Raw genomic sequence first — 25,510 nt, 5'->3', positions numbered from 1 at the left:
TGTAAAAACCGAGAGGAGGAAAGCACCACGTGCATGTTGTATTTAACGCAATACATAAACTTTGGTTTTAAAAATAGGTTTCGAGAAAACTTTCTCCCCAGCAGAACAATATGGCATTTTCACACAACAGTATAACTGCGGGGGTGACAGCGGGGAAATGAAGGTGCGGCTACAAAGACAGCAGTCTGTGACAGTTCTCTGCAGGGCCTGGCACACCCACCCCACTCAACCACGTGGCCTGTGTCAGTGCAGGTGAAGGAAGACGGTAAGTAACAAAATACACGTCACAAAACATCAGAAAGCGGTCTAGAAAAAGCACAGGAGAGATAATGGAACCATCTGCAAATGTATTTGTCAGAGACACACATTTATCAGTGAAAAACATGTCGTTCTCAATGCGGTTACACAGGATGAGTTTTCACATGACTTGACTCTCATATTATCTCTGGTTAATTAGTTGTCAATTACTATTTTTTCTTCTCAATTTGAAAATTCTGTGGCAAAGACTAAATACCAACCAATGATAATAAAGACAAATTAACCCATTTGAGAAACATGAATTAAATTTCTGAGTTGGTCTGCATCTATGATTAATTTTGACTTTTTGCTTTATAAAAACGGGATTTTGCCTTGTGAGAGCTGTTGTTAACAGCCTGGCTCCTGTGAACAGAAGTGTGAAGACGATTTTATTTACTAGGGACCATGATAAAGGCAGAAGATAATCAGCTTTGGATATTAAGATTTAAACAGGAAAAAAAAAAACTACTTACGAATTTGGAAAATCTATTTCCTTCTATTGCTATTAGCCAGTAACATCATGCCATAACAAAGAGAAAAGCGAAGCCTCCCAAGAATTTGCTCTGAGCTTCATACGGCTCGTGTGGAAGAACATGACCTGTATCCCTGCCTCTAGATACAGGACGGCTACCTTCGCTAAACAGTTTATGGAATTCTAGGTAACTTAGCTTTGAACTATTCCAGAGGTAAACACCAATGGAAAACCTCCAGCCATATGTAAAGCAGAGGGAACAAATAAGAATTCTCCGGAAGAGAAATTTGCCAATCCTGTATCAAGAAGTTCCCCAAGTAACCATGTGATCTGCCCGACAACCTATAACGGCTGGGCCTGGACTCTGGGCACAGCGTTGCTAAGTGCTGCTTCATTGCGCTCCCCCTTTCCCAAAGAAGTCTCATTCTAGTCCTCATGTTTTCAGTGTTATCTGGGTAGTTTTCATTTCTCAAACCCACTCTGCGGAGAGGGCCTTTCAATTTTACCTTTCGTAAGATGCATGAAGCCCTTCAGAGTAACAGACGTTTGTGAATTAGGGGAAAATCCACTTGCTATCAACAGGTTGCAGCAAACTTCTTCATCTTTGTTTCATTTCCCTAGAAACACAGGATGTGAAGGAACAGAGTAGCAGGAGGGAGTCACAGATGGGAAGGAAACATGTCGCCAGAGGAGAAAAATTCATGCTCTATACTGCATTCATCTGTGAAAAGATAAAATGTGGTTGAGTTTATTACACTGCTCTTATGAAATGCAGATTCATATATTTAACACCACTTGTCTGTTCTACAGGGGTAGTAGGAAGACACTTCAAACAGCAAATAACAACCATGGAATTAGGGGCCTTCAGCATGTGCCATCCATCCTTTATCCTGGACTAATCGAGACCTTTTATATCATCTAAGCTGACGGATTATTCCTCTGCAGCCTGCTGGCTTAATTCTGTCAATTCATCCAGGCCACATAAAAGCTTTTTGCTGTTATGCAAGTCTGGGGGCAGAGCAACGTGGCAAATCTGCTCGTGTAAAACAAGGGTGAGGCGATGCTGCGCTCCACGCCAAAGGGAGGAAGGGATGTGGGGGAAGTGTGGAGTTTTCCTTAAAGGCCATGCACTAGGAACAATAAACAGATGTCTTTCAGGCACAGACTAGAGAAACAGAATTATGAGGAATCCCTCCATCTCCTCTGGCAGTGCCACCTGCCCAACTGCACTGAACGGGGCACCTTGTGGGCAGTACAGTGCTCACCCAGAGACCACTAACCTGCCACTGACTTCCTACCTCAGTCCATGCCGGGTTCTCCCTTTAGACCAGGTACTCTCGACCCAGGATGAGTCCTCCGGCAAAGTCTGAAGACATTTATGATCATTATGACTGCGTGTGTCATGACCCACAACTAGTGGGTAGAGGCCAGGGATGCTGCTAGGCATCCTACAATGCACAGAACAGCCGTCCCCCCCCAACACCAGAAAATTATTGGGGGCCCAGAATAGCAATAGAAACACAGGACTAGGGGCACCGGGGTGACTCAGTTGGTTAAGTGTCTGACTTTGGCTTAGGTCATGTCTCACGGTTTGTGGGTTCAAGCCCCACATGGGACTGTGCTGACAGCTCACAGCCTGGAGCCTGCTTCGGATTCTGTGTCTCCCTCTCTCTCTTCCCATCCCCTACTCTCTCTTCCTCAAAAATAAATAAACATTAAAAAAAAAAAACACACAGAACTAGACTGTAAGCAGAAAGGTATGCTAAAAGGACTAAATTAGGTAACACGTACAATGCCTAATATAGTAGGTGGGAAATAGTAGATGATTAAGCAATGCTCCTGTTGTAACTGTTAGCTTTGACCAGAGGCCTCTAGGAGAGTAGACCGTTTATCATGTAGTCCCAGAGGAAAAAGTTTACTGTACAGGAAATCCAGACTAAACAAATAATCAAGTCATCCTACAGAAAACACTGGTGCTCTGTCTCTCTTGGACAATTTCCTCGGAGCCTGCAGCGCTGCTGTTCCTGACCCCAGTGTGGAGCTGCCGCCACCAGACGTGGTGGAAACAGCCAGCTCTCAGTGATGGAGTCCATTTCAGAGCATCTGCCCTCACACCAGGAGGAGGCGCTGAATGGAAATCGTGGCCACAGGTGAGGACACATAATGTGAGACAAAATTTGGAGACTAATCCAACTCTTATTTTGTCTGGCGAGTGCCATGCCCATATTAAGCCTCTTCTAGCTCTTTTCGTCTTCTAAAGGTTTAGTCTGGAGGGGTGTGTGTGTGTGTGTGTGTGTGTGTGTGTAAAATAGGTTTATTTCCCTCACAAATGGAATGAGGGAAGTCAGCTGGAATNNGGGGTGGGGGGGAGGTCATCCAGAGACCATAAAGCCATTTCCTGAGAGTATTTAAATTGCTCTCACAGTTATCATTCCAAGAGCACAGAGAAAGTAGTCAAACTGCTTGCAGAGATGGAGAGAACTAGTCCATCTTATTTTCTCAAGGCCAAGGGCAATAATGGTGATGACAGAGTTGGAGCTCTGACTTCCAAATCCCAAACACAGGCGTCTCACCCAGAGGCCACACTGCCTTTGTCTTAATAACCTGGAATAAAACCTACTCGGTCCTGTGCAAACAGCTTCTCTGTGGTGGATGTTTTGAATGAAACAAAGCTCGGCTTTTTCTGGGAGGTATTCCAGGAGAGTGGACAAGAGCATGTGCGCTGGAGACATACCAGGTGGATTTAAACATTCATGCCATCATTTACTAGCTGTTTGCTCTTAGTCAGGTTGTACAGTTTTGGGGGTGAGGGTGGCTCTTTTTCCACACTGTAAAAGTGAGAATAACAGTAATGCCTAACTCAGAAGGTGGTTGTGAAGACTGAATAAGTTCCTACCTGTGAAGTGCCCGGTACAGTAAGTGCTTACTAAGTGTCACCTACTAATGATGATCATGATGACAGTGTAACTTGCATAGGAACAACAAAGCAGGTACAAAAGAAGATGAGCCGTTTTGTGGTTCCATCAATAGACTGTATGTTCTTGGAACAGGGCTTTATATATATTGTCCCATTTTTGTGTTGGGCTCATAAGGCACTTTTTAGCAGGGTCGGGGGCTACCTTCCAACAGAGGACACATCCCTGCACATATAAAAGTTTCATTCTACATTTGCCGGCGGGAACAGAAGTGACTTTTTTTAGTTCGCAACAATCAGGAAGGTGTAAGGAATTACAGTCTCTGAAGATTTTAGTCTGTGCTTCTTTGGGTGAGAAAAAAGGACCAAGAAAAAAGTTAAGTACCAGAGACTTGACTCTGAACAGGTGCTGTGGTAACACACACACATTCCTTGAACACGAGGCTAGATGACCCCGGGTGTCTCAACAGTTGTCCCCTGTGACCCCTCTCCTTTCTCTGACCCCCTTCCTCGTCACTGAGCACACGGTCTATGCCAGGCCTAAGGTACGCAGTGATGAAGAAATGATAGCAATAACTCAGAGAGTAGTTTTTTTTAAAGGATTAAACACATTTTTAAAAATACACTGGAATCACTTCATGTGGGGAAAGGGCTTAAAATTAAACAGCATCAGCAAAATTCCAGTCAACCGAAAAAAGTCTTTAGGAGGAAGAATTTTGGTCTGACAGGCAAACAATACTATCTGATATACTGAAACACATTCTCCCTGAGGGAGATCCTCTCTATTGTGGACAGCCCTGTTCCTACTGTGGTCATGGCACCAGTAACCCTGTCACTTCTGGAACCTTCTACCGCTGGCAGGCGCCAGCTGTACATTTTAGTTCTCAAGTGTGAAGCAAGTGAGGCTGTTTCATCGCCGCTGGCGAGGCATCTGTAATTATCGTAACCATCAAGCGCCACTCCTCTCCCTTCCAAAAAACGGCACTTCTTTACTCAGACACGGCATCGACATAACAGGCCGGAGGAAAACGGTTTATCAGAGAAATCATAGCTCCTTAATATGTGAAGAAATTTACAAGGACAACTTGGAAGGGCAGAGGGGGAACTTTTAAATGTCTGAGATGTCATTTAGTTCTTGGAAGGTGCGGAGCACCGGGGACCACGCAGCCCGGGCTCGGACTCGGCTTGCTGATCTCAGAGGCGCCCTCGCCGCCCCCGCCCGAGGCCCCTTCTGGCACGCTGCGGACAAGCCAGGGGTGTGTGGGCGCCCTCCCTGCCTCACGGAGCACGCAGTCTGCCAGCACAGAGGACACCCCCGGGGGGTACTCACCATAGTGTCGAATTCTACAGGACCCACTATCCGAGACACCTCATCAAACTCCTCAGGAGACATGGGGAGAAGGTTGTCTGTGGTCTGGAGTCGAGAAGGATGACTAAAACGGGGAGAAAGGAGAAGGAGATGTTAACATCTAGATGCACACAGGGACACTTCATCCTCCGCTGTGACGGGATTATCACTCGATGCTTTTAGTTCAGCTGGGTGCATACATTCGTACGGTACATTTGGAAAAGCACAGATCATGGGAGGTTCGCGTCCCCAGCCCGGCCCCTTGGGAAACGTACAGGACTCTAGAGATGTGAGTGAGAAATAGCCAGACTGGACCCTGCGCCGCTTCTGCCTGGTTAGACCTGTGTGCGAGCGTGTGCGGTGAGTCACCCAGAGAGGGCGATGCCTTGGGGCCGACCGTGGCCCCAGAGGCACCGAGAAATGTCTGGGGAGTCCCTCATCCCTACCTTGAGGTTTGTATGCAGATAAAGCTGCTCCAGAGTGTTTTTACATGAAGGCTACATCCATTCACCCCAAGACAGTGCTGCAGGCCAAATAACTGACAATGACTTTTCCAAATTTTTTTCTACCTTTTATAAAATGAAACAACAAAATAAAAGCAAGCGGAAAAAATGTATCTCAATCATCACTTTGGCCTTTCCTCAATTGAAAAGAACTACTTTCCCACTCTGATCAATTTTTGTTCATTTTATTTATACTTTTTCAAAGTATCAGTTTGGAGGGAACTTAGAAACCTTATATACAACCTTGGGTAGTTTTTTCTTTTCCTTTTTTTTTTTCTTTGTTTTTTTGTTTGTTTGTTTGTTTGTTTATAAAGGCAGTAAAATTCTGATAGGCAGTGACACCGGGATCTCTATTTAGGATCTTTCCAACAAGTCCAACTGTGGTGGCAGCGGCAGCGATTACAATGAAAAAGCACAGTACGAGCATCTTCACCAGGCCCCAGCCAGGAGCAGGGCTGGATTGAGGTTTTTAAACATGGCACTCTTCCGTGTTCACTTACACTTCAGACACAGAAATCAATTCAGTCTTGATGTATCCAGTTCCTTTAGGGCCATCAAGTTCCATTGGTTCTGGAGCTGGAAGCAAACACATCGGGTACAGCTTTCCGTTAGCAGACCTCACACAACAACAGATGATCAACATTCTTTCATCAAAGTTCTACTGTTTTTCTTGACAGTCAAGTTAGAGTCCCGTAACTTTAAGGGGTTGTGACTTCCCTGCCTGGGTCACCTGAAATCCTAGGGGAAATGCAGAAGCAAGTCAAGGGTAAGGGAGAAGAGTTCAGTACAGAAGTCAAGCTGAGAGGTTTCTCCTTCCCAGGCTCAAAATGCTGCAGAAGTTGGAGCCCCAAATCTGTGAAGTTCTGTCTGGCGTACTGGTCCTGGCCTGGCTGCTGAGACACACACAGCTGTCAAGGTGAAGCTGGGGGTGTCTTCTTCCCAAAGCAATTGCACTAACATTGAGATTTCTGGTTCTAAACTATAATAAACTGTGTTGGTGTGTTCCGAACCAGATCAGTCTAACTTGAACGTTCTCAAATGCAATTCAGTGAAGAAGGAAAAACAAGAGACCTGTGTTCTAAGCCTACGTGTACTCTTAACAATAATCACTAGAAATAATATGATCTAATAAATTACCTGGATAACCCTGAATGAACCATTTTCCTTCTCCTGGGCCTTACCTCCCTAATTTTAACAGAAACGGGCTGGTATAATGAATTGGCCATAGTGTTCCTGCCATTTACCTCTTTCCTTGTGGAAAAAGCAATAGTGTAACAAATACACAAGACCACAAATGGACTTTATCAACATCCCTTAAAATGAGACATTATTTGTTCATTTCTTACTATCCGTATCAAGCCAAATAACATGTTTCAACTATGTCTGGGTTTATACCATCTTTGGAAAGCCTGTTTGCAGTGATTCAAAAGAAAGTGCTGCCTTAATAACACGGCATGGGTGAAGTCTGTGCAGGTACTGTATACTTATAGGGAGGCAAAAGCAGTGTGTGTTATTAAATCCTGTCTCTAGCAAACCTTGGGACAAGGATAAAATGAGAACCTAAGCACCAGGAATGACTGAACTGTGCTATTTACTCATCAGGGCAATGATTACGTGCTTCCTCCACCTACCTTCCTTTGGCCTGGAGTAGTATTTCCCAAAGGCATGGTCCTTGTCAATATTTGGATACAGATACTTCAGGGGATTCTCTGGAATATTTTCAGCAGCCATGACTTTGTAATTGCGAATAATATCAGGGAACGTAACAGCGGAAAGTTCTTTCTTCGTGTAGGGTTCCACTGCATGGAAGTAAGGTTCTGAAAAGAAGAAGAGCTCAGTGAATCCCACGGACCATCCCAAAACACTAGAGGGGAGAAACAATGCATTGCAGAGTTTGTGGATTTGAGCGGACCTGGTAAGAACTAATCACAGTAGAGGATTTACAGCACAGTATGCTGCTTTACTTCTAAACTATAATCCTTTCTTAGAAACAGGACAAATAGGGGTGCCTGGGTGGCTCAGTTGGTTAAGCATCCGACTTTCGCTTAGGTCATGATCTCGCGGTTCATGGGTTCGAGCCTCGCGTTGGGCTCTGTGCTGACTGCCAACTCAGAGCCTGGAGCCTGTTTCCAATTCTGTGACTCCCTCTCCCTCTGACCCTCCCCTGCTCACGCTGTCTCTCTCTCTCTCTCCTAGAAATAAATAAAACATTGAAAAAAAAAACAACAGGACAAATAAAGGCAGCCATTTACTTGCTAGTAATGCAACAACACTGCATTTATCATTATTTGCTGACATTTTTAACCTGGCAAGGAGAGGTTTATCACACATCTTTAGCAGCCTGAATCTTTAATGACGTATCCACCCACAGCCAGATAAATAGATTCTAATTTGGTCACCCTGGTGCAAGTCATAGAGTAAATTAATAAAAAATACTCTCACTTTCTGGTTGTTTTTCTTTTCAGATTGAAAAATGAAATTTTTTATTGAAATGAATGATGCCAATACATGGAAAACAATTTTTTAAACACGCAAAAAAAGGTCCTATTTATTACTTTTTCTTCTAATCTTTGCTGTAATAAACCAGTGTAATTCACTCATGGTCTTATTCACAGACTTCATTTGACTGCTGCTTCCTAACTGATCCAGAAGCTTGCTTTTGGGCACACACAGTCCAGAGGCTGCTGTTCAGGCGCTCTGTTCTACGACATCAGACTACGCGGGCACCATAAGCTAGGTAGCTGGTGCCACCCTACTTCAGCTTTCTGGTTGCCAAGGATGTTCCCCTCCATGGCTGCTGTGCTAACTCCATCGCTCAGTCAGCAAGGAAAGGCACTCTCTGGGGAGAAGGTGAAAAGGCAGCTTCTAACATCAACTGCCTATCCTGGGCCCTAACCCCAGGTTTCTTGTATTTTTATTTGGAGAAAAAAAATAGAATGAGAAAAGTATCCTATCTTTTTTGCACCTTTCCACGGAAAGCAGAAAAGTCACTGGAATGAAATCAGTTTTTTCCTCCAGTCCCTCAAATAGAGCAAATTATAAGCAACTGAGAAAAGGAACCAGTCTGTCGATATCATTCTTTCATCTCTACTGTTCGGCCTCCCCCCCGAAACCTGTTCCATAACGCAAAGGTGTTTGGAGGCTGTTAGCCACAGATTCATTTGGCCAAACAGTAACCTGAGATAGAGCAGAGACGAATGTGCGCCTGCTCTGTTTGAAGGCAGGGTGGAGGGCTGCACCGGTCCCCAGGATCCCTCACAGAGCTTGCCGGCAGAAATGCTCCCACGTGGGATCCCCCACAGCGAGTCTGGAAGCATGTGCCTGTACAAAGTGGGTTTCCTCCCAAAACTGGTTGCCAGCCATGCTGACTCACATCCTTCATCTACAGTAACAGCCCTGACGAAAACAGAAGAACTTGGCCTTGTCTTTTATTTATTTATTTAAAATGTTTATTCATTTTTAGGAGAGAGAGGAGCAGGGGAGGGAGAGAATCCAAGGCAAGTTCCAGGCTCGAGCTATCAGCACAGAGCCTGATGTGGGGCTCGAACTCACAAGCTATGAGATCATGACTGAGTCAAAAAGTCAGACACTGACTGAGCCCCCCAGGCGCCCCTAGCCTTGTCTTTTAAAAACCATCATTTCCATAGCATGTCCCAGGCAGTGACTCACAAATATTCACGGCAATGTATTAAATCCTATCTGGGAGGCTCAGCTCGGGGTAAGGATAGGATCTGCAATTTTTTGTCAAAAGCTCAGTATTTGTACAAGTTGATTTGCAGCGATGAGGAAGGGCTTTCGCATTCATGGTGCCGATGGAAGGGTACGCCTTCACTTACCACCTCCATTCTGGGACCGCTCCACCCACGTGAACGTGATGGCGCCTTCACGGCAGCTCTCACTGAACCGCAGCAGGAACGTCCCTGGCTGCTGGTCCTTCAGCAGGGCACGCTCTCTCTCCTTGCTGATAAAGCCCACGATACACCTGGGTGTGCAAAGAGATTGGGGAGGTCCTTTGAGAGTCAGCCAGCTTTTGAATTTTCATGTGAACTTACACGTGAACTTACTGAAACTTGACAAAAGAACATAGGATAAAAATGTGTATTTTAGATGCTTTAAAATCTAATTGACACTTGGGGATGGATTTCACTTATGCCTAAGTCTAAAAAAAATCATTAACACACTGCCAACAGGATGCTATAGGGGATCAATAAATATTGGCTGGGTTAATGAGCCTTTTATGTTCATTTGATGATCTTTTTTTCACTTGATTATTTTTACAAGCCATGAAAATGTTTGAATTTCTACATCTGATATACTAGAGAGAAAATTCAAACAATGTATTTCTATGTTCTAGCGCTTCTGACCAAGTTAAAGCCTTTTTGAAGCCTCAACTGACCCTGGAATAAGTTACATAAAAACAACTTGCCAAGTTAAAAAAGTTTTTCTTCTTTCCTAACAGCAATATAGTAAGTACGTGCTTAAGAAATTTTTGTTAAATGAGTGAACACATGAATGCCACTAAAACATTTTTAATTAAATGTTAAAAATACATATACACATACTACAAACTGTAAGTTTAATCTTATGAGGTTCCACTATCATGAAGCCCTGAAGGGACAGCCTAGAAGCATCCATTTCTGTGAGATGCACACAAGTCTTATCAAATAATGAGGTTTTCCCAGGTCAGGGCTGTCTCAGCCTTACAGTAAGGAAGTGTGTGCTAAAAATACGTTTCAAATATAAATCTATCCGTGGCCCTTACCCATCATTCCAGAGAGAGAGCAGGTGTTTTTTAATGAGTTCAAGGATGCTTTCAATCCAAAGCCAGAAAGGAAAATTTTTGTCATTTATATTTTCCTGCAAGTGTACAAAGGCACACATTAGGGACAAGGAAATTCAAAATACTAACTTACCAGCCCTCTTCCCACCATCGGATTGGATTTTAATTTGCAAAGCCTGCCCAGCTGCCAAAACTAATGCTGTCCCCTCCAGAGCCGCCCCTCCCCTTATCAGCTTGCAGACACCAAGCTCTCTATTTCCTGGGGCAGGCCCTGCTTCCCTCTCTAAACCACAGCGAACCAGCCAGGGAATGACCTCCAGGGTGAACACAGAACAAAGGCTGCCCTCGTACTAGTAAAATCCAGTAGCGTGAGCTTGTCAGCACTGTCTGGTGACCCCAGTGGGGTCTGATTATTCCCTCCAACTGGTCCCGCTGCTTGAGCAGGCTTGGGAAAACTCATCTGGCCCATCAGGCTGTCCAAGCCGGCACAGAGCACACATTTCTCATGAACGGGGCTAAAATGCTGCCAGGCAAGGTACCGGTGTGAGTAAACACAAGACTCGTTTCAGATACGAAAGAATGTTATCACACACGCAGGCGCTTCCTGTCCGACTCACACTTGGAGACTGACCTCCACTGAAGGAAAGTAAACAACCTGCCTGAGGGGTTCCATGGGCCAGAGACAAGCATGCCAAAATAAGCACACAGTTAAATCACTACTGCAGCAAAAACTACGAGAACAGCAACACGGAGTGAGCACTCAAGAGTATAAAACCCAGAGGGCACCCACCTTACAGAACCTCGTCCATGGAATGAGACCATCGGGGCCAGCATTAGGACCTAGCCAAATAAAAATATGCTGTTTCAGGAAACAAAACACTGATTCTGAAGCTTTGGTTACACTGACAGCTCTTGTATTTCCTTTCAAAGAAAAGGGCCAACACCCCAAAGAGAAAGAATGTATGTACGTAGTTGATACTCTCAGACATATTAATGCTAATTAACTGTGCTTTCTGGAGAACCTCTCAATGCAGTATCATCTCCCACTGCCTCCTCCTTCCTTGGCAGGCTCCTTTCCCAGGGGTCCTACAGAGTTCTCTCAGACTTCTAGCCAAGACCAAGATCACCCCTAGGTGATCTATTTAACTAACACTTGGCTTTTCAAGCTTATTTTGGATATCATTTGGGTACTTCCCTCGGCCCTCCTCCAAGTGGGACATGGATTCAGGAGGCTGATGCAAATCAAAAGTCAAGGGAGAGAAACAAAGGGAAGGAAGCCTAGGGGTTACCAGCTACACGAATTAAAGCAGTCCAGGCTGTACGAGGCGGTGAGCCCATCACCTCTCTTTGCAGAGAACCACAAATAAGCCTTTACAGGCAGAAATGATATGTCTTAATTCACATCAAATAAGGAAATGGAACAAGGTGATTTCTTACATCTACTTAAATAGCATAAGACCCTCACTGTGACAGGTCACGAGAAGGCCACTGATGAGAGCTATGTGGTTAGGAAGAGTCTACTGGAATCTGCAATACACACAATTCTGCTGTACAGAAAGCAAACCTGGAAAAAAAAAGCTGCCTGTGGATTTTCAAAGATATAGTTCAGATATTCCCATTCATCCAAGATTTGACCTTGAGACTAGCAGGCCTCGGATCTCCTTTATGTGGAAGACTAATTAATTCATGATAATTCATGATATTAGCTCCTGACAGGGAATTATCTATCATGGCCTGGATCCTGCCCATCAGGCAAAACTGCTGCTAGAGGGATGTCACCCTGATGCGGACATGTCTCCATGTACCTGGGCCACCTGAGGCAAGAGTCTTGGGTGTATGCTATGTGGTGGGTGGCCCCAGGACCTTACTTATTATTCTTACTGTGCTGGGTACTTGGTTTTTTTCTCCCCAAGGTTAATAAGACTTCATCTTTCTTATTCATCTTATTTATCTTATCAAGGAACTTCTTTTAGCCACAACCAATGTATTTTATAGAATTCAAAAATATTTCCCTTAGGAAACCTGCTCAGAAATGTGAATATGAGATAATGGGGAAAGGACTCATTTACATCTTTTATCAGGTCTATACCTACTTCCAAGGTGAGCTACGGTCCTCAGTTATCTATAATAATCTCCAGCTGGAAAAGCCCACAATTTTTTTTTTTTTTTGACACTCTTCTACCCTGAACAAAATAGAAAGCAAAGAGGGAAAAGGAACAAACTGAGATATTTTTTATGAATTTCAATTTTTATATACATAAAAAGTCCGTACCAAGTAGCTTTTCTCCCAGCATGTTCAGCTGGTCCACATTGAGACCTCTTTTGGTGACAGAGGAAAATTGCCAACTCAGCACCTCTGAAAGCTGAGCCCATCGTGCACAAGGCGGGTTCAGGAAGAAGGACAGATTCTGGAGAGAAAATACCCAAAATGTAAGGCCATCGGTCATAAACAAGGCACTAAAACATGGATCAGTCTCAAAGTTCAGTTCTGGTTTCTGTGACATACAGTTTTCACAGAAGAGAAACACAGTTGATTCTTGTTGTTTGCAGGTTCACATTTGTGAATTCAACCTACTCATACAAAGTTACTTTAACTCCCAAATCATTACTCATGGCCCTTCTGGGCTCATTTGTGGGTGTGTGGACATATCGATGACTAGAAAGATTTTGGTCACAACACATATGTTTCCAGGAGAGGTCAACCAAAGTGATCCTTGTCAAACAGAGTAACTGCCTTCTTGTTTCAGCTCTCATACTATAAGCAAGTGTCCTTTTTGAGGTCTATTTAGCACCATGTTTTTTTCCTTTTGTGGGTTTTTTTGGTTTTTAAAAATTTTACTTTTGAAAAATGGTCCCAAGTGTAGTGCTGCAGTGCTGTCTGCCGTCTTAACTGCAAGGTGGCCACAAGGCACCTGTCCGGGAAAAGCACGTGCACTAAAGGGGCTTTGTTCAGGCATGAGTTAGAGTGCTGTGGCTGTCCGTTCAATGTTAACCCATAAATATATTTGATAAGGTGTCTTTCAATAGGAAACCCACGTCAACAAGGCCATGTATTGATGGGCTCAGCAGCAATTGCTCAATTTTTGCTAATTCAGGGTTCACAGTGACCTTAAAGAATGTAAGCGCAAACCATAAGAGACTCTTAAATACAGAGAACAAACAGGGTTGATGGGGGGGGGCAGGGAGAGGGGAAAACGGGTGAAGGGCATGGAAGAGGGCACTTGTTGGGAGGAGCATTGAGTGTTGTATGTAAGCGATGAATCATGGGAATGTACCCCCGAAGCCAAGAGCACACTGTACACACTGTATGTTAGCTAACTTGACAATAAATTATATTAAAAAAAAAAAAGAATGGAAGCCGAAGGAGTAACAAGAATCAGCTGTAATTAATCAATAGTGAGTATCCACACTTAAGAATGGAGCAAGCTTAAAAAAAAAAAAGAATAGAGCATGCCTGTTTAGCAGATATATACATTTTAAAAAAAAAAAAAGCAATAAATGAGCTCTTCTCCAATAAGCTTGTAGAAAATCTATTGCCTCAGCTTATTCACATAGAAGGAAAATCATAATTCTCATTTCTAATACATGCTTCCCTAATTCAGAGTCACTCAAGATCCCTAACAATGTCACTCCAGTTATGTCACTTTTCTCTCAACATCTTGTCTACAGGGGCTCTCTGAGATGTGCAGAAGCTACTAGACCCTGGGGTCTTTGGTTAACACCTATACAAAAGCAAGCGTGTTTTCCATACCCTGGGCTCCGTCACCAGCATGTTGTACCACAGGATGGAGGCCCAGCCGCTTGGGAGCTGGCTGACATTGGAGATCACCACGATGGGCAGAGAGGTCGTCTAGAAGAGGACAAAGACCTTGAAATCATCAGAATCACAGAAATATCACCTTTAGACCGCTGTGTAACCTCAAAACTAAGCAAAGTGTTTTTGTAAATTTGCATGTATTTTGTATTTGAAAACTAAAAATGTAAAGCTAAGTTCTTTTGTTCATAGTTTATTTTTGTTAGATGTTTCAGTTAAGAAACAAGTGTCCATGCTTCGTATAAAAAGTCAACATAGTACATCTCAAGGTGAATTCAGTTCTCTAGCTTCCTGAAGCATTCAATTAATGTCAAGATAGTATTAGCTGAAAAAGATAATCTTCTTTAGCTATTAAGTAAGTGTGTCTAAAACGAAAAATGAGCACAAACAATGCATCTAACAGTTAAAGGTAAAAATAAAGTTTTCCGTGTCTGAAGCATGGAAGTCTCACCTCAAGGTCAATGACCAAACCAGGCTGGCACAACTGGGTTTCAAAACTAAGGGAGTGAAGCTCTTCTGTAACGATGAGGGGGCCCTTAAAAGAGAAAGGGAAGAAACAAGGAATACAGTGATTCACACACACATCCTGCAGCTTCCTAACGCACTGCAATAGGCTGCAGGAAGCCTGAACCCCGCCGACTGCCATTCAGAAAAAATTCCCATGTTCAATACCGTATGCCCCAGTTCTAAGGATCATATCTTGGTGTTCTCTCAAAGATAAGACGACTGAAACCATGGCAAGGGTTACAGATTACCAGAAAGAAGTGTGGACAGGGAAACAGCAACTTGTAATGGGTTTACTTGGGAGGTGAAGCTTCCTGGCTCCAGCCCTGCTCTGCCCACTGCCGCAGGGCAGCCTGAGGCAGCCAGGGTTGGAAAGATGGGGCTGGAAAGCGAATGCATCCCAGGTGTGATTATTTACTGGAAGGACTGACTTGCATAAGCCTGGCAGGTCACGAGTCCTTGGTTTAGGTAGAAATATGACACAGTTCTTGAAGTGCCTTGCTACACACGATCACCTGCAGGCAGCACGACGACTTAGAACCAGAGAGGAGCAGCTGCTACCTGCGCTTTCAGGAGAAAGTAAGCCCTCAGGAGGTCACAAAGAGAGTAGAGATCAAAACCAGGGCTCGACAGCGCATCTCTGCGCTGCCCTGGCGGAGGCCTGTCCCACTCTGCCACAGGAGTGCTACTGGCTGTGGTGCGGAAGTGCGGCGTGCTACATGGGCACAAAGGCTGAAAACGTCCCAAACCTCTGTCCGTAGTACATTTCTGAATATTACATTACAAATTTAATTCCTTAAGGATCTGGCTCTGAAAAGGAAACTTATGAAAAGACCATCCCACCGGGCAGGGAACGCATGGAGAAACAGCCCTCTCTCCGCACCCCATTTTCAGCAGGGGAGTCCTCAAACCAGCCTCTAGTTCCAGCTCAGACGGGAATTCCCAGGAACCTTTAGCAAAATCCTACAAACTTCCCATGACTCACTTTCTCCTCCTGTGAAATGTGAGGAGCACAGAAACCCAGGATACCTGTTCCCTGGTGCTGTGCGGGTCCAGGAGTCGCATGCAAAATCTTCTGACAACCATAAAGCACGAATGCACTGCTTTTACTGCTACCACGGACATACCGTGTCCTAAACCTCATTCACTGCTCTTCCCTGCTGGGTCTGAACCCCTCTGAGACATCCCCGGCCACCAGGGGTACTGAGCCAACCTCCCTGGACAGACCTGCTGGTTAGAGACCATTCACAACAGAGACAGACTCACCTCATTAGTTCTGGTGCCAGCATTTTTCTGTTCTTTCAGTTGCTACAGAACAAGAAACCATCTTAGTAAACAGCATGATAATAGTCACAGTTGCTATTTTCATCTACAAACAAACCAAAGTCAAGACTTAGAAAGAATAAAGGATGTGAAATTATTTTCAGGCTGCAGAACAAGATATGAAATGGGCCTTATGTGGGCCCAGGAGCCTAAGTGCCTTTTTCCAGAAGCCTGACATGACACGATATGAACACCAGAGTTTGGAAGGACCCCGGGGAATCACATCTTGCTCCCTTCCCCCAGGCAACCTTTTCCAAATGATGCCCCTTAAACTTCATCAGTTGTTTCATGGCCCCCAGGCTCAGGGCATAGCTAAAACTGCCCTCAAAAGGACTTCAATCCCTAAGGTTCTAAGGAAGCACTCTGGAACCCCAAGAGCAGCTCTGGGCACCCTCAGACTCCTGAGTCTCAGTGAGGCTCTCCCATGAGGTCCAGCTTCACGAACTGTGAGCTTGCTGGCTTACAAAATGGTTGCCAATGAAAAAGCTGCAGGTTCCAGCCCAAGGCTCCCTGGGTGAGGTGCCCTCCCTCCCAGGGCGCGATGCCAACACACCGTCACAAGTCACAACAACGGGCAGCTTCCCACGGAGGCAGGCAGACAGGCACGGCCCGCTTAGAACCCCTGCTGGATCCCTACCCCCGGAGGAATGGGCCCCCCTCCTCCGGAAACAAAGCAGTGGAGGCAGTGGTTGTGGGCAAGACCACCAGGAAGGAGGGTGTGAATCCTGAGGCTGGCCACACTCCGAGCTGCCAGGACATGGGAGCAGTAATAAATCCTGAGGAAACTGCAGGAGTCTAGAGTGAGCAAGGTCGCAGAGGCACCGAGAACAGATAATTTGTGCGTACACTGGTTTATGATATATGTTACCGAGACAGTTACACCCCGAAGAAGTATCTCTGGGGGAGAGATTGGCAGAACAGTTCTGGGGCAAGGAGGAGGAACAAGGGTCCCCCACGTGCTGGTGAAGTCACCAGCCACAAACTCCAGGAAGCCCTCTCCTATACGGGGTGCTGTCTACATCGCACCGTGAACCAAGTGCCACTGCACTGGAAATAAAGTCCTAGCACGCCAGACACAGCATAAAACACGGAAAAACTGGTCTCCCTACCAGGTGTCGAAATTCGGCTGCCAGACTTCCATTGGTGGACTCCTCCATGTTCATCACTTTCGTATGTGTGCCCAAAATGTTGAATTTTCTAAATCTAGAATAGAACATACAGAGTAGAAATACTTACAAAGGCTCAGAACTACTAAAGATTGTAAAATATAGTACAAAGTACTTGACATACCCTTTTACTGTATTTCTCTCGTTCACATCTCTGGAAAAAAAAAAACATATACACTGTCATGAATGTGTAAATTCTGAAATGAGCTTTAACAAAAATATAAAAGTATATGTATAAGTAAAAGATCAACACGAAATCTACACCTGTGGGTATTCTGCCATTTCATTCACTCCCTCCCTCCCTCAATCAACCTACACTAACTCTGTCCAGGACTGCGGAGTGACTTGCAGCCAATAAACTCTCCAGGCCTCACATTGCTCATCTGTACAATGTGGTGCCAACAGTACCAACCTTACAGGATTTGGCGGGGGGTAAGCTAGATAATGGGTAAAAGAGCACAGAGCACACCGGCCATAAATGTTAAGTCATCTACAGTTGAAGCTATTTCCTGAGCAATCACATACCCTGTGTGAGGCATGTGGGCTACGCACTGGGGCAGCAGAGCAGCCTCTGCTCTTAGAAAACTCAAGGGAACTTCCAATGTGATAGCAGAAATCTTCTTTTTATTCTCTACTATCTTTAATGCTTTTATGAGAGTACAAGTGTCGTCGACTCTGGATCTGGAGTTCTCTCTTGTCCAGCAAGAGAGTGGGATGCAGGTTTGAAAATGCGAGAGAGGCTAATGTCTGGGCGGAGACAAGAGCCCAAAGGGTCCTTGTTCTGTATTTATTAGGATCAGAAGGCTTACGAGCGTGATGGGCATGCACAGAGACACAATGAAACTGTGAGCATCAATTCATAGGCATGAGGGAAAGGGGGGTTTTGGAAATATGCGGTGTTAGGAGTTTGGGTCAATACAAAACAAGATTCTGGTGCTTGGTGGAAGGTTGTTTACAGCAAATATGAGGCCCCACCTCTCTTTACCTAAACCGGCCTAGGAGACAAGAAAGACAGGGCATGCTACCTCAGGGTCAAGAAGGCATCTTTCTTTTGCTAATTAGTTTCACTCTGGACAACTTGGCTCCACTGTGGTCTATAGTCCTATTTACCTGTTTACCTAATTCGGTCCTTTGTTTCCTGTGAAAGCAGCTTTCTGCTACTGTCCTTTACCTTTGTCCTATACTGGGTGCCTCTGCCCCATTTGTCCTATAGTGGGGGCCTTTGCCATTTACCTAATCTTATTTACCTAATCTTATTTACCCAAACTTGGGTGTCTTCATCCTATGGCTTTCTAATTCTTTATGCCTTGTTAACCCATCAGTGCCAGCTAAGGGTTACTCCCCACATACAAGAATAGTCAATTATTTGGGGAAAGTGTCAAATTTAAAATTTAAATCTGAGGTTCAATCTTGAGCAACTTTGCCTCTTATATAAATTTAGTGAGTACACAGTCATATTCCGGACTACCCATGTATCTGTGAGGCACAGGCACAGATTAGAAATCATCAGTACGCTCACAGTTCCATGAGTTAGCTTCCTTTCCTATCTCAACTAGAAATTCAACATTTCTGTGAATGACAATCACCATTAGCTATGCAAGTGACCATTTTCCCCAGTTTTAAAAAAGAAAAAAAGAATTTGAAATAAAGGGAACAGTGTGACTCAAAGCTGCCTTGTCAGAGCTAAGAAGAAAACTCAGAGCTGGAACAGAGAGAAAAGACAAAAGAGCTATAACACAGCAAAAGAGAGACTGAGATAGAGCACAGTGTGATAAATGTAACAGCCATAAAATCTCTGCCACACTTCCTTTCAAGACACTGAGTGTATTTCCCTGGCCCTTGAACTTCAGGCGACTCTGACTTGGTTTTGCCAATAGAGTGGATGAGAGGGATGCTGCACAAGCTCCAAGGCTTGCCCTAACAGGCCTCACATGCTGCTATTCTTACCCACCTGGGATGCTGTCACTACGCAATAAAGCCCCAGCTAGCCCTTGAGAGCCCCATGGAGAAGGGCTCGGTTATCCCAGCCAGGACCTTAGACATGTAACAAGCCCATGCTGGACCACTCAGCAACAATCAAGCTGATCCAAAACACCTACAGCTCACAGAAAAAGAGAAAGAATAACTTTTTGGGTTTTAAGCCACTAAGTTCAGGGTGATCTATTAGGCAGCAAAAGCTGATACAAAGAGAAACTACAGACGATGAACAGGGCACAAACTCTAAGAAAGAACATTGTTACAGAGCAGAAAGCTAGAACCCCAGAGGAAAATGACTTGGATTGTCATAAATGGTCTTGAGACTTGCTAAACCAGTATGTTACACACAAAAATATTAAATGTATCAAGGGTGGGGCAGAGAGGGGAGCCAGTGGCTAGGTGGGTGCTAGTCCAGGTCGAGGTTCTAAGGGCAAAATGGGAAGGGGGTGTTCCATTTAGACCCCCATGAGAGATCCTGCCCATTCCCAGGTCCCTACAGCCCAGAAGAGACAAGGGTGGACCCAGCAAATTCCACACAGTCCCCACAAAATGCTGTCAATTCATTCCACAAACAATTCCACAACTGGCCGCAGAATCCTCCAGAATCTTCAGCCTTGTGTTTGATCACAGCCCCTCCTCCTCCAGGGCTGGCCTAGGAGGGAGCAGCGGTAGTATGCATATGCGAGACTTGGTCATTACAAGCTCATACGCATAAAATACACTCATTCTTTTGTTCATTTATAGTCTAAAAAGGCACCAGCATGTTATCAGCTCTAGGGGAAGCTCCCAGTGTCCAGAATGGAAGCTACCAATTTAAATCTTCTAAGATCACTTAGGGGGGCCTGGGTGGCTCAGTTGGTGAAGCGTCGGACTTTTGATTTCAGCTCAGGTCATGATCTCATGGTTAGTGAGTTTGAGCCCTGCGTCGGGCTCTGTACTGACAGTGCACAGCCTGCTTGGGATTCTGTCTCTGTCCCTACCCTGCTTGTGCCCTCTCTCAAAATATATAAAAAATAATTTTTTCTAAATCTCCTAGGATCACTTATAAATAACTCTAGTGTATCTGTCTATATTTGGTTAACAAAACCAGCATTTCAATAGTGTATGCATATTAGATAATATTAAAGATAGCTTACTTATCAAATAAGACTTTGACTTTCAAATTATAATTCAGCTCTTGCAGTTTCACCAACAGTCTGGAAAGAAAAATAAATGTCATCATCACTTTAAAAAATTATTACAGTTTATTTATATGTCAATTCCCTATTGGTAAAGGTTTCACCAATCCCCACTCCCTCTAGTTATTACAAACAATAGAGTCAACATCCATGTATGTCTGCTTGGAATATTTTCTAATTGTATTTGCCAACTAAATTCCTAGCTGTGGAATTGCTGGGGCAAAACTGTAACACTAAAGTCTGATAGAAAGCAGCACTGATGTTACATTCCCACCAAACGGGAGTGAGGGTACCTGCTTCCATATACAGGCTTGCCAACACTGGGTTTTATCAAGATTTCTACTTTTGGGACAATTATACGGGTGGAAAATAGCAAATGTGCTTTTTACTAAAACTTGTGACGAATGTTTGTTCTCTTGGGAAAAAATACGAACTCTTACCCATAATCAGGAAAAACAGGTTAACATCTATGGTCATGCTAGGGGGGTGTAGAAAGACGGAAGGAATGTGGGGCTAAGATGTGTGCGTGTCTTCTCTGATGAGCTACAGACCTCAGGAAGGAGCCCCTCTGGTCTGCTCCTTAGAGGGGGCAGGCGGATAGGTCTAGATTTCTATTGTCCCTTCTGGCTGTGAGTTCCCGGCCCCCATGGGTGCCTGAGTGTGGTGCTGTAAGACCAGCAGCCAGGAAGCAGCAACTGGGGACCTTGCTGACAGCATCCCAGGAAAGAGAACTAAGGCCGACTCTGAAGGCCAGTGCAGCTCTTCAGAGTCCAGCTGCTCACGAGTAGAAGGCTAGCTAAATAAACTTGCCACTCAACAGAGAAAGGAGAGTCATGTTCTCACATGGGAACACTTCTATAATTTCTTATTGAGCAGAAAAATGGCTGAAAAACATGTATAGCAGAATCCTTATTTTTAAAAATAAAATACTGTATGTTATATTATGTACATGTATATGCATGTGTATCTATGTATAAAAACATATATATGTACATACACACACACACACATAAATGTATGCATGTATTTGTGTAGACATGGACAGAAATCTGGGAGGACGGACACTAGGCTGTTTACCATGGTGGTCTACAGATACTTAGATAACAGACAACTCAGAAAAACTGATGAAAGCTATGAACCCATTCACTAGAAAAACATACGTGTCATGAGTCCATATTCACACACACCACATATGGTTGCAGGGGTACGCAAAGCCCAGGTTACAAGCTTATACTCAGGAGGGTGTGAAGCTGCTGGGAACCGTTACTCTCTACTATATGCAGTTCTGCAATTCTGAGTTCCTTTCTACAGGAAACACACATTACATTTATCACGGGGGGAAAAAAATCAGGTGTGTGTCCATATATATCTGTTATGGTTCTAGTTTTAATAGTAAAGACAGACTCAGATATTCTAAATAAGAATTCACATTGAAATGCCTACTACAGGGGTGCCTGGCTGGCTCAGATGGAGGAGCGTGCGGCTCGTGATCAAGGGTCATGGGTTTGAGCCCCACATTAAGTGCGGAGATTACTTAAATAAATACAACTTAAAAAAAACAGAAACGCCTACAGCAAAACTGCCTCCTCTAAAGCACCCTATACGACCGTGTCGTGAAGGAAGTGAGGAATGCAAACTTCATGGCAGAAGGTGCAATGATCCCATCTTTTCTTGATTACCTCAACTTCACAGTGAACTGGACCCCGGTCTTCAAGACTAGTGGCCTCTGTGGATGAGTTGGCATGCAAGGCTGTCTTTCCACCACAAATGAGCTGTAAATTCCGAGCAGAGTGCAGATTAGTACTTCCATTAAGGCTGAGGCAGTACAAATTATTTTCCCTACACAGGAGAGGGGGTTAGAGGGCACAAGCTAAAACTCGGTTTGGAAGACTCCAACGAGTTGATAAATAAAGTGAAGTTTGCTAGTTAGCACAGAAATCCCCACACCAAATTTACACTCAGCAATATCAGAGTAGTTGCAGTGACCTGTAATACCTTGACTTGGGTTATGTTCATTTACGAATTTGCACGAAGAACCAAATGTGCTAACCAGACTTAGTGTGGTGATCACTTTGCAACATATGCAAATATCATGATGTTGTACACCACTACCTAATGTAATGCTGTATGTCCACTGTACTCAATTTAAAAATAAAAATTTTAAAAATAAAAAGAAATTTTACTACGGTTGAAAATGAACCTTGTAACACATTGCTTACTAATTGGCAATGGGTATTTTGGTATCCTTTGGAAAACTGTTCTTCTAGTAAAATTGTTCAGTAATACTTATTACCTAATAAACATTTTGAAGCATTAATTTTCATTTTAAAAAAGATCATATTTGCATTCCAAAACCCAAGTAAATAAATATCCTTGATTATTTCAAAACAATAGCACTGAGGCATTCCTGTTAGGACATGAGCCACATGTCAAGTTAACATGAAGACAAAATTGCAATATGAACTCTATTCATCTACCCAGTGCCATTTATTCACCTACTAAGTATATTTGAAACACCTGACCGTGGGCAAGGCACTGTCCTTGTGGGGGACAAAAAGATGACAAAGGCTTATCTCTGTCTTCCAAGAACTTCCCAATTTATGTCACAGATAACAGAAATACATACTTAAGTACATAATAAATCCAGGATAGGAGAAGAATGAAGATCTCAAAGGGAGGTAACATATTTGGGAATTCTGGAAAGATTGCATGATTAGATATAAGCTGAAATTATCAGGATAATACAATTTTGAGATGAGGTTCAACAGAAAGGTGGAAGAAACAGGAGAGGCATGGCCAAGTGACTGTATGTGGTGGGCACGAGGTCTGCCTGGAAACGAGGTGCGTGCGGAAGCTCACCCTGCAGCAGCCAGCTGGGACTGTGGACATAGTACTGTGGACATAGTGGACATAGGGTGGAGGGGCTTCACCTGGATGGCAGGTGACAGACAGCCAGGCTGAACTCTGCTCCGGAGAGCACAGGGTCACAGGGACTAGGGAGCCGGGGGCTGAGAAGAGAAGCACTTGAGAGGTGACCATGTACGAGTTTTGCAGACAGGACGTGACAGCCTGAGATATGATGAGGCCTCGGTGTGGGAAGGAGGGGACACCAGGGTAGACTTGATAGGTCTTGGCACAGGCTGACCCCAGGGGAAGGACAAGGAGTAAAACTGACAAGCCACCAGGCTAGGTGGCCACAAGAATGAAAAGCCAATGGCACAGACAGGAATTTGGGAAGAGGTGCCTGCCCTAAAAAATTTACATAACCTATTAAACCCTTCTAAATGATCTGAATCACCGCAACATTCTCCCCTGAGTAAAATCATCGCAGAAGACACAAACCAACCTCCCTCAAGTTACCTCTGAATGAGCTGCTGGAAGAGGTTGAAGGTGCGGTCCCATAGCCCTTGTTTGTTTTTTGTGATAGGGTCGTGTTCATAGGTGTATTTCTGTTCCAATTCCTCCAGCTTTTTAAGCTGCTGGCGAACCTGCTGCAGACTCTCGGCAACTATGGTGAACCTGGGGAGGGACATGACCGGGGTCTCAATTGGAAGCCATCTTAAAGTAGACTGGATTATAATAAGTGGGTTTTACAGGCAACACATGATGTTATCTGTGTGGCCACACTCTGCCAGGAAAAACAGAGAACAAGGTTCATCTTGGTGTTCAAGGGCAGTTATTCAGGGAGAAGAAACCAATGGGCACTGACCGATTACAGCCCAGATCAAAAGCCTCCCTACACTTCAAGATGGACCTGAGGAGATGGGGCACAGTGGGCGCGGCCCGCTGGGGATCTGTGACTTCCACTGACCTGTAAGATAATTGGGATTTAAAGGGACAGGGGGATGAGGGGGACAGAGGCAGAGGACACAGGAAAGCAGACTCCCCAGAGATGTGATGTGGGAGGCCGTAAGGAGCCCACAGGCCCCGGGTAGGAGGAGACGAGGGAACCACGGTCATGGTTTCACTGAACTGAAAGGAGAAGGCAAAATGCTCAATCCAGACGCTCAAAATATAAGCCAAGGAGGAAACCAGCGATTGCTTTCAGGTTCCTCCTTCCTGACAGTAAAGTGCCTCTGAGCCAAGTCGGGTTGTGGGACTGTCAGCCTGACGAGCTGAAGTAATGACAGAAGAAAATCTTCTCCCAGCAAAATACCTCTCCTTCACTTCACAGTTCCATTTCCCTAATGTAGTTCAAGGTACCCAGAGAGCAGGCCCCCACCATGAAAGAAGGCAGGCTGATGGTGGGCGGGCAAGTTCCAGGCAGATTCTCACCCAGTGCTTCCCAACATTGTGCAGGCCATGGCACACACGAGAAAATGATAGTCTGTGGACAGCACAGAGGGGGACTCTGGAGGGCACCTGCGGCTCTGGAAGAGGCTCCTTGTGACCTAAATGAGCACTAGGGAGCTACTGACAGCCCAGGGCCTCGGTGGGTAGCAGGAGGGCTGGGGTCAGTGCCCCTCCAGGCCCATGGGGGCACACTGGGGTAGGAAGCTCTGATCTTACCAGAGCTTCTAACCACAAGAAATTTGGAATATGAGCAGGCAATCCACAGAATAAAAATGAATGACTGAAAATTAATTGTGAATTTTTTTTTAAGTAGCAATTCAGAGAACCTCCCAAGATCTCTGGTCCTTGGCCCTTGGAAATTGTTCTAGGCTACCATCCCCTCATCTCCTCTCTGATCCAGTCATCCACCCATTCTGGTCTGCCGGCCCTTCCTGGGACGACACTAACATGTTCATAGCCGCCCACCTGGCCTTTCTGTCTCTAGTCTATCCTCCCAACTGCTGCCAAAGTGACCTTTTGAAGTAAAACAAAAATAAAACAGAGAAGTAAATCTCCACCTAAGCAAAAAGCCTGCCTGGCTCACCAGCACCCACTGGACAAAGGCCCATTCCTAGCACCATGTCAGAGTCTCCACAACCAGGCTCCAGCTTCTTGCCACCTCCACTTTCTTCCTATCCTCCCCGGCACCCTGCTCTCCAACCATCCGATACGGGTACTGCAGGCCCCCACTTATGCCCAGCCACTCCTCTCCTCTGCCCCAGTCATGCTGGTCTCCTCCCTGGTCTCCATGAAGTACTCCTCTTCACCCTCAAGAGTCTGTGCAAGACCACTTCCTCTCAGAAACCTTTCCTGCTGACTCCTTCCCTCATCTTTTTTTTTTTTTTTTTTTTTTATTTTTTTTTTTTTTTTGGGGGGAGGAAAAAGAAGAGGGGGAGAGGAGG

At 44.7% G+C, this 25,510-nt stretch overlaps 1 protein-coding gene across 1 annotated transcript in view; it reads right to left on the bottom strand.

Annotated features, from left to right (window-relative positions):
* Window positions 1-327: 327 nt before the first annotated feature.
* STAT1 (signal transducer and activator of transcription 1) overlaps window positions 328-25,510 on the bottom strand; it is a 45,484-nt gene continuing 20,301 nt past the window's right edge. Inside the window, exons 10-25 of the mRNA XM_077780201.1 lie at window positions 23,637-23,795; window positions 21,956-22,048; window positions 20,235-20,294; window positions 17,246-17,275; window positions 17,065-17,158; window positions 15,899-15,940; window positions 14,580-14,663; window positions 14,066-14,164; window positions 12,587-12,722; window positions 11,105-11,154; window positions 10,297-10,391; window positions 9,371-9,516; window positions 7,166-7,351; window positions 6,035-6,110; window positions 5,014-5,116; window positions 328-1,490 (exon numbers count right to left, since the gene is read on the bottom strand). Coding sequence (XP_077636327.1) covers window positions 1,476-1,490; window positions 5,014-5,116; window positions 6,035-6,110; window positions 7,166-7,351; window positions 9,371-9,516; window positions 10,297-10,391; window positions 11,105-11,154; window positions 12,587-12,722; window positions 14,066-14,164; window positions 14,580-14,663; window positions 15,899-15,940; window positions 17,065-17,158; window positions 17,246-17,275; window positions 20,235-20,294; window positions 21,956-22,048; window positions 23,637-23,795 — 1,468 coding nt within the window. The 3' untranslated portion in view covers window positions 328-1,475. The remainder of the gene's footprint in view (window positions 1,491-5,013; window positions 5,117-6,034; window positions 6,111-7,165; window positions 7,352-9,370; window positions 9,517-10,296; window positions 10,392-11,104; window positions 11,155-12,586; window positions 12,723-14,065; window positions 14,165-14,579; window positions 14,664-15,898; window positions 15,941-17,064; window positions 17,159-17,245; window positions 17,276-20,234; window positions 20,295-21,955; window positions 22,049-23,636; window positions 23,796-25,510) is intronic.

Source organism: Crocuta crocuta, unplaced genomic scaffold, assembly GCF_008692635.1.
Source record: "Crocuta crocuta isolate KB4526 unplaced genomic scaffold, BGI_CrCroc_1.0 scaffold38, whole genome shotgun sequence".
Taxonomy (NCBI): Eukaryota; Metazoa; Chordata; class Mammalia; order Carnivora; family Hyaenidae; genus Crocuta; species Crocuta crocuta.
This window is presented reverse-complemented; position numbering and strand designations above follow the sequence as displayed.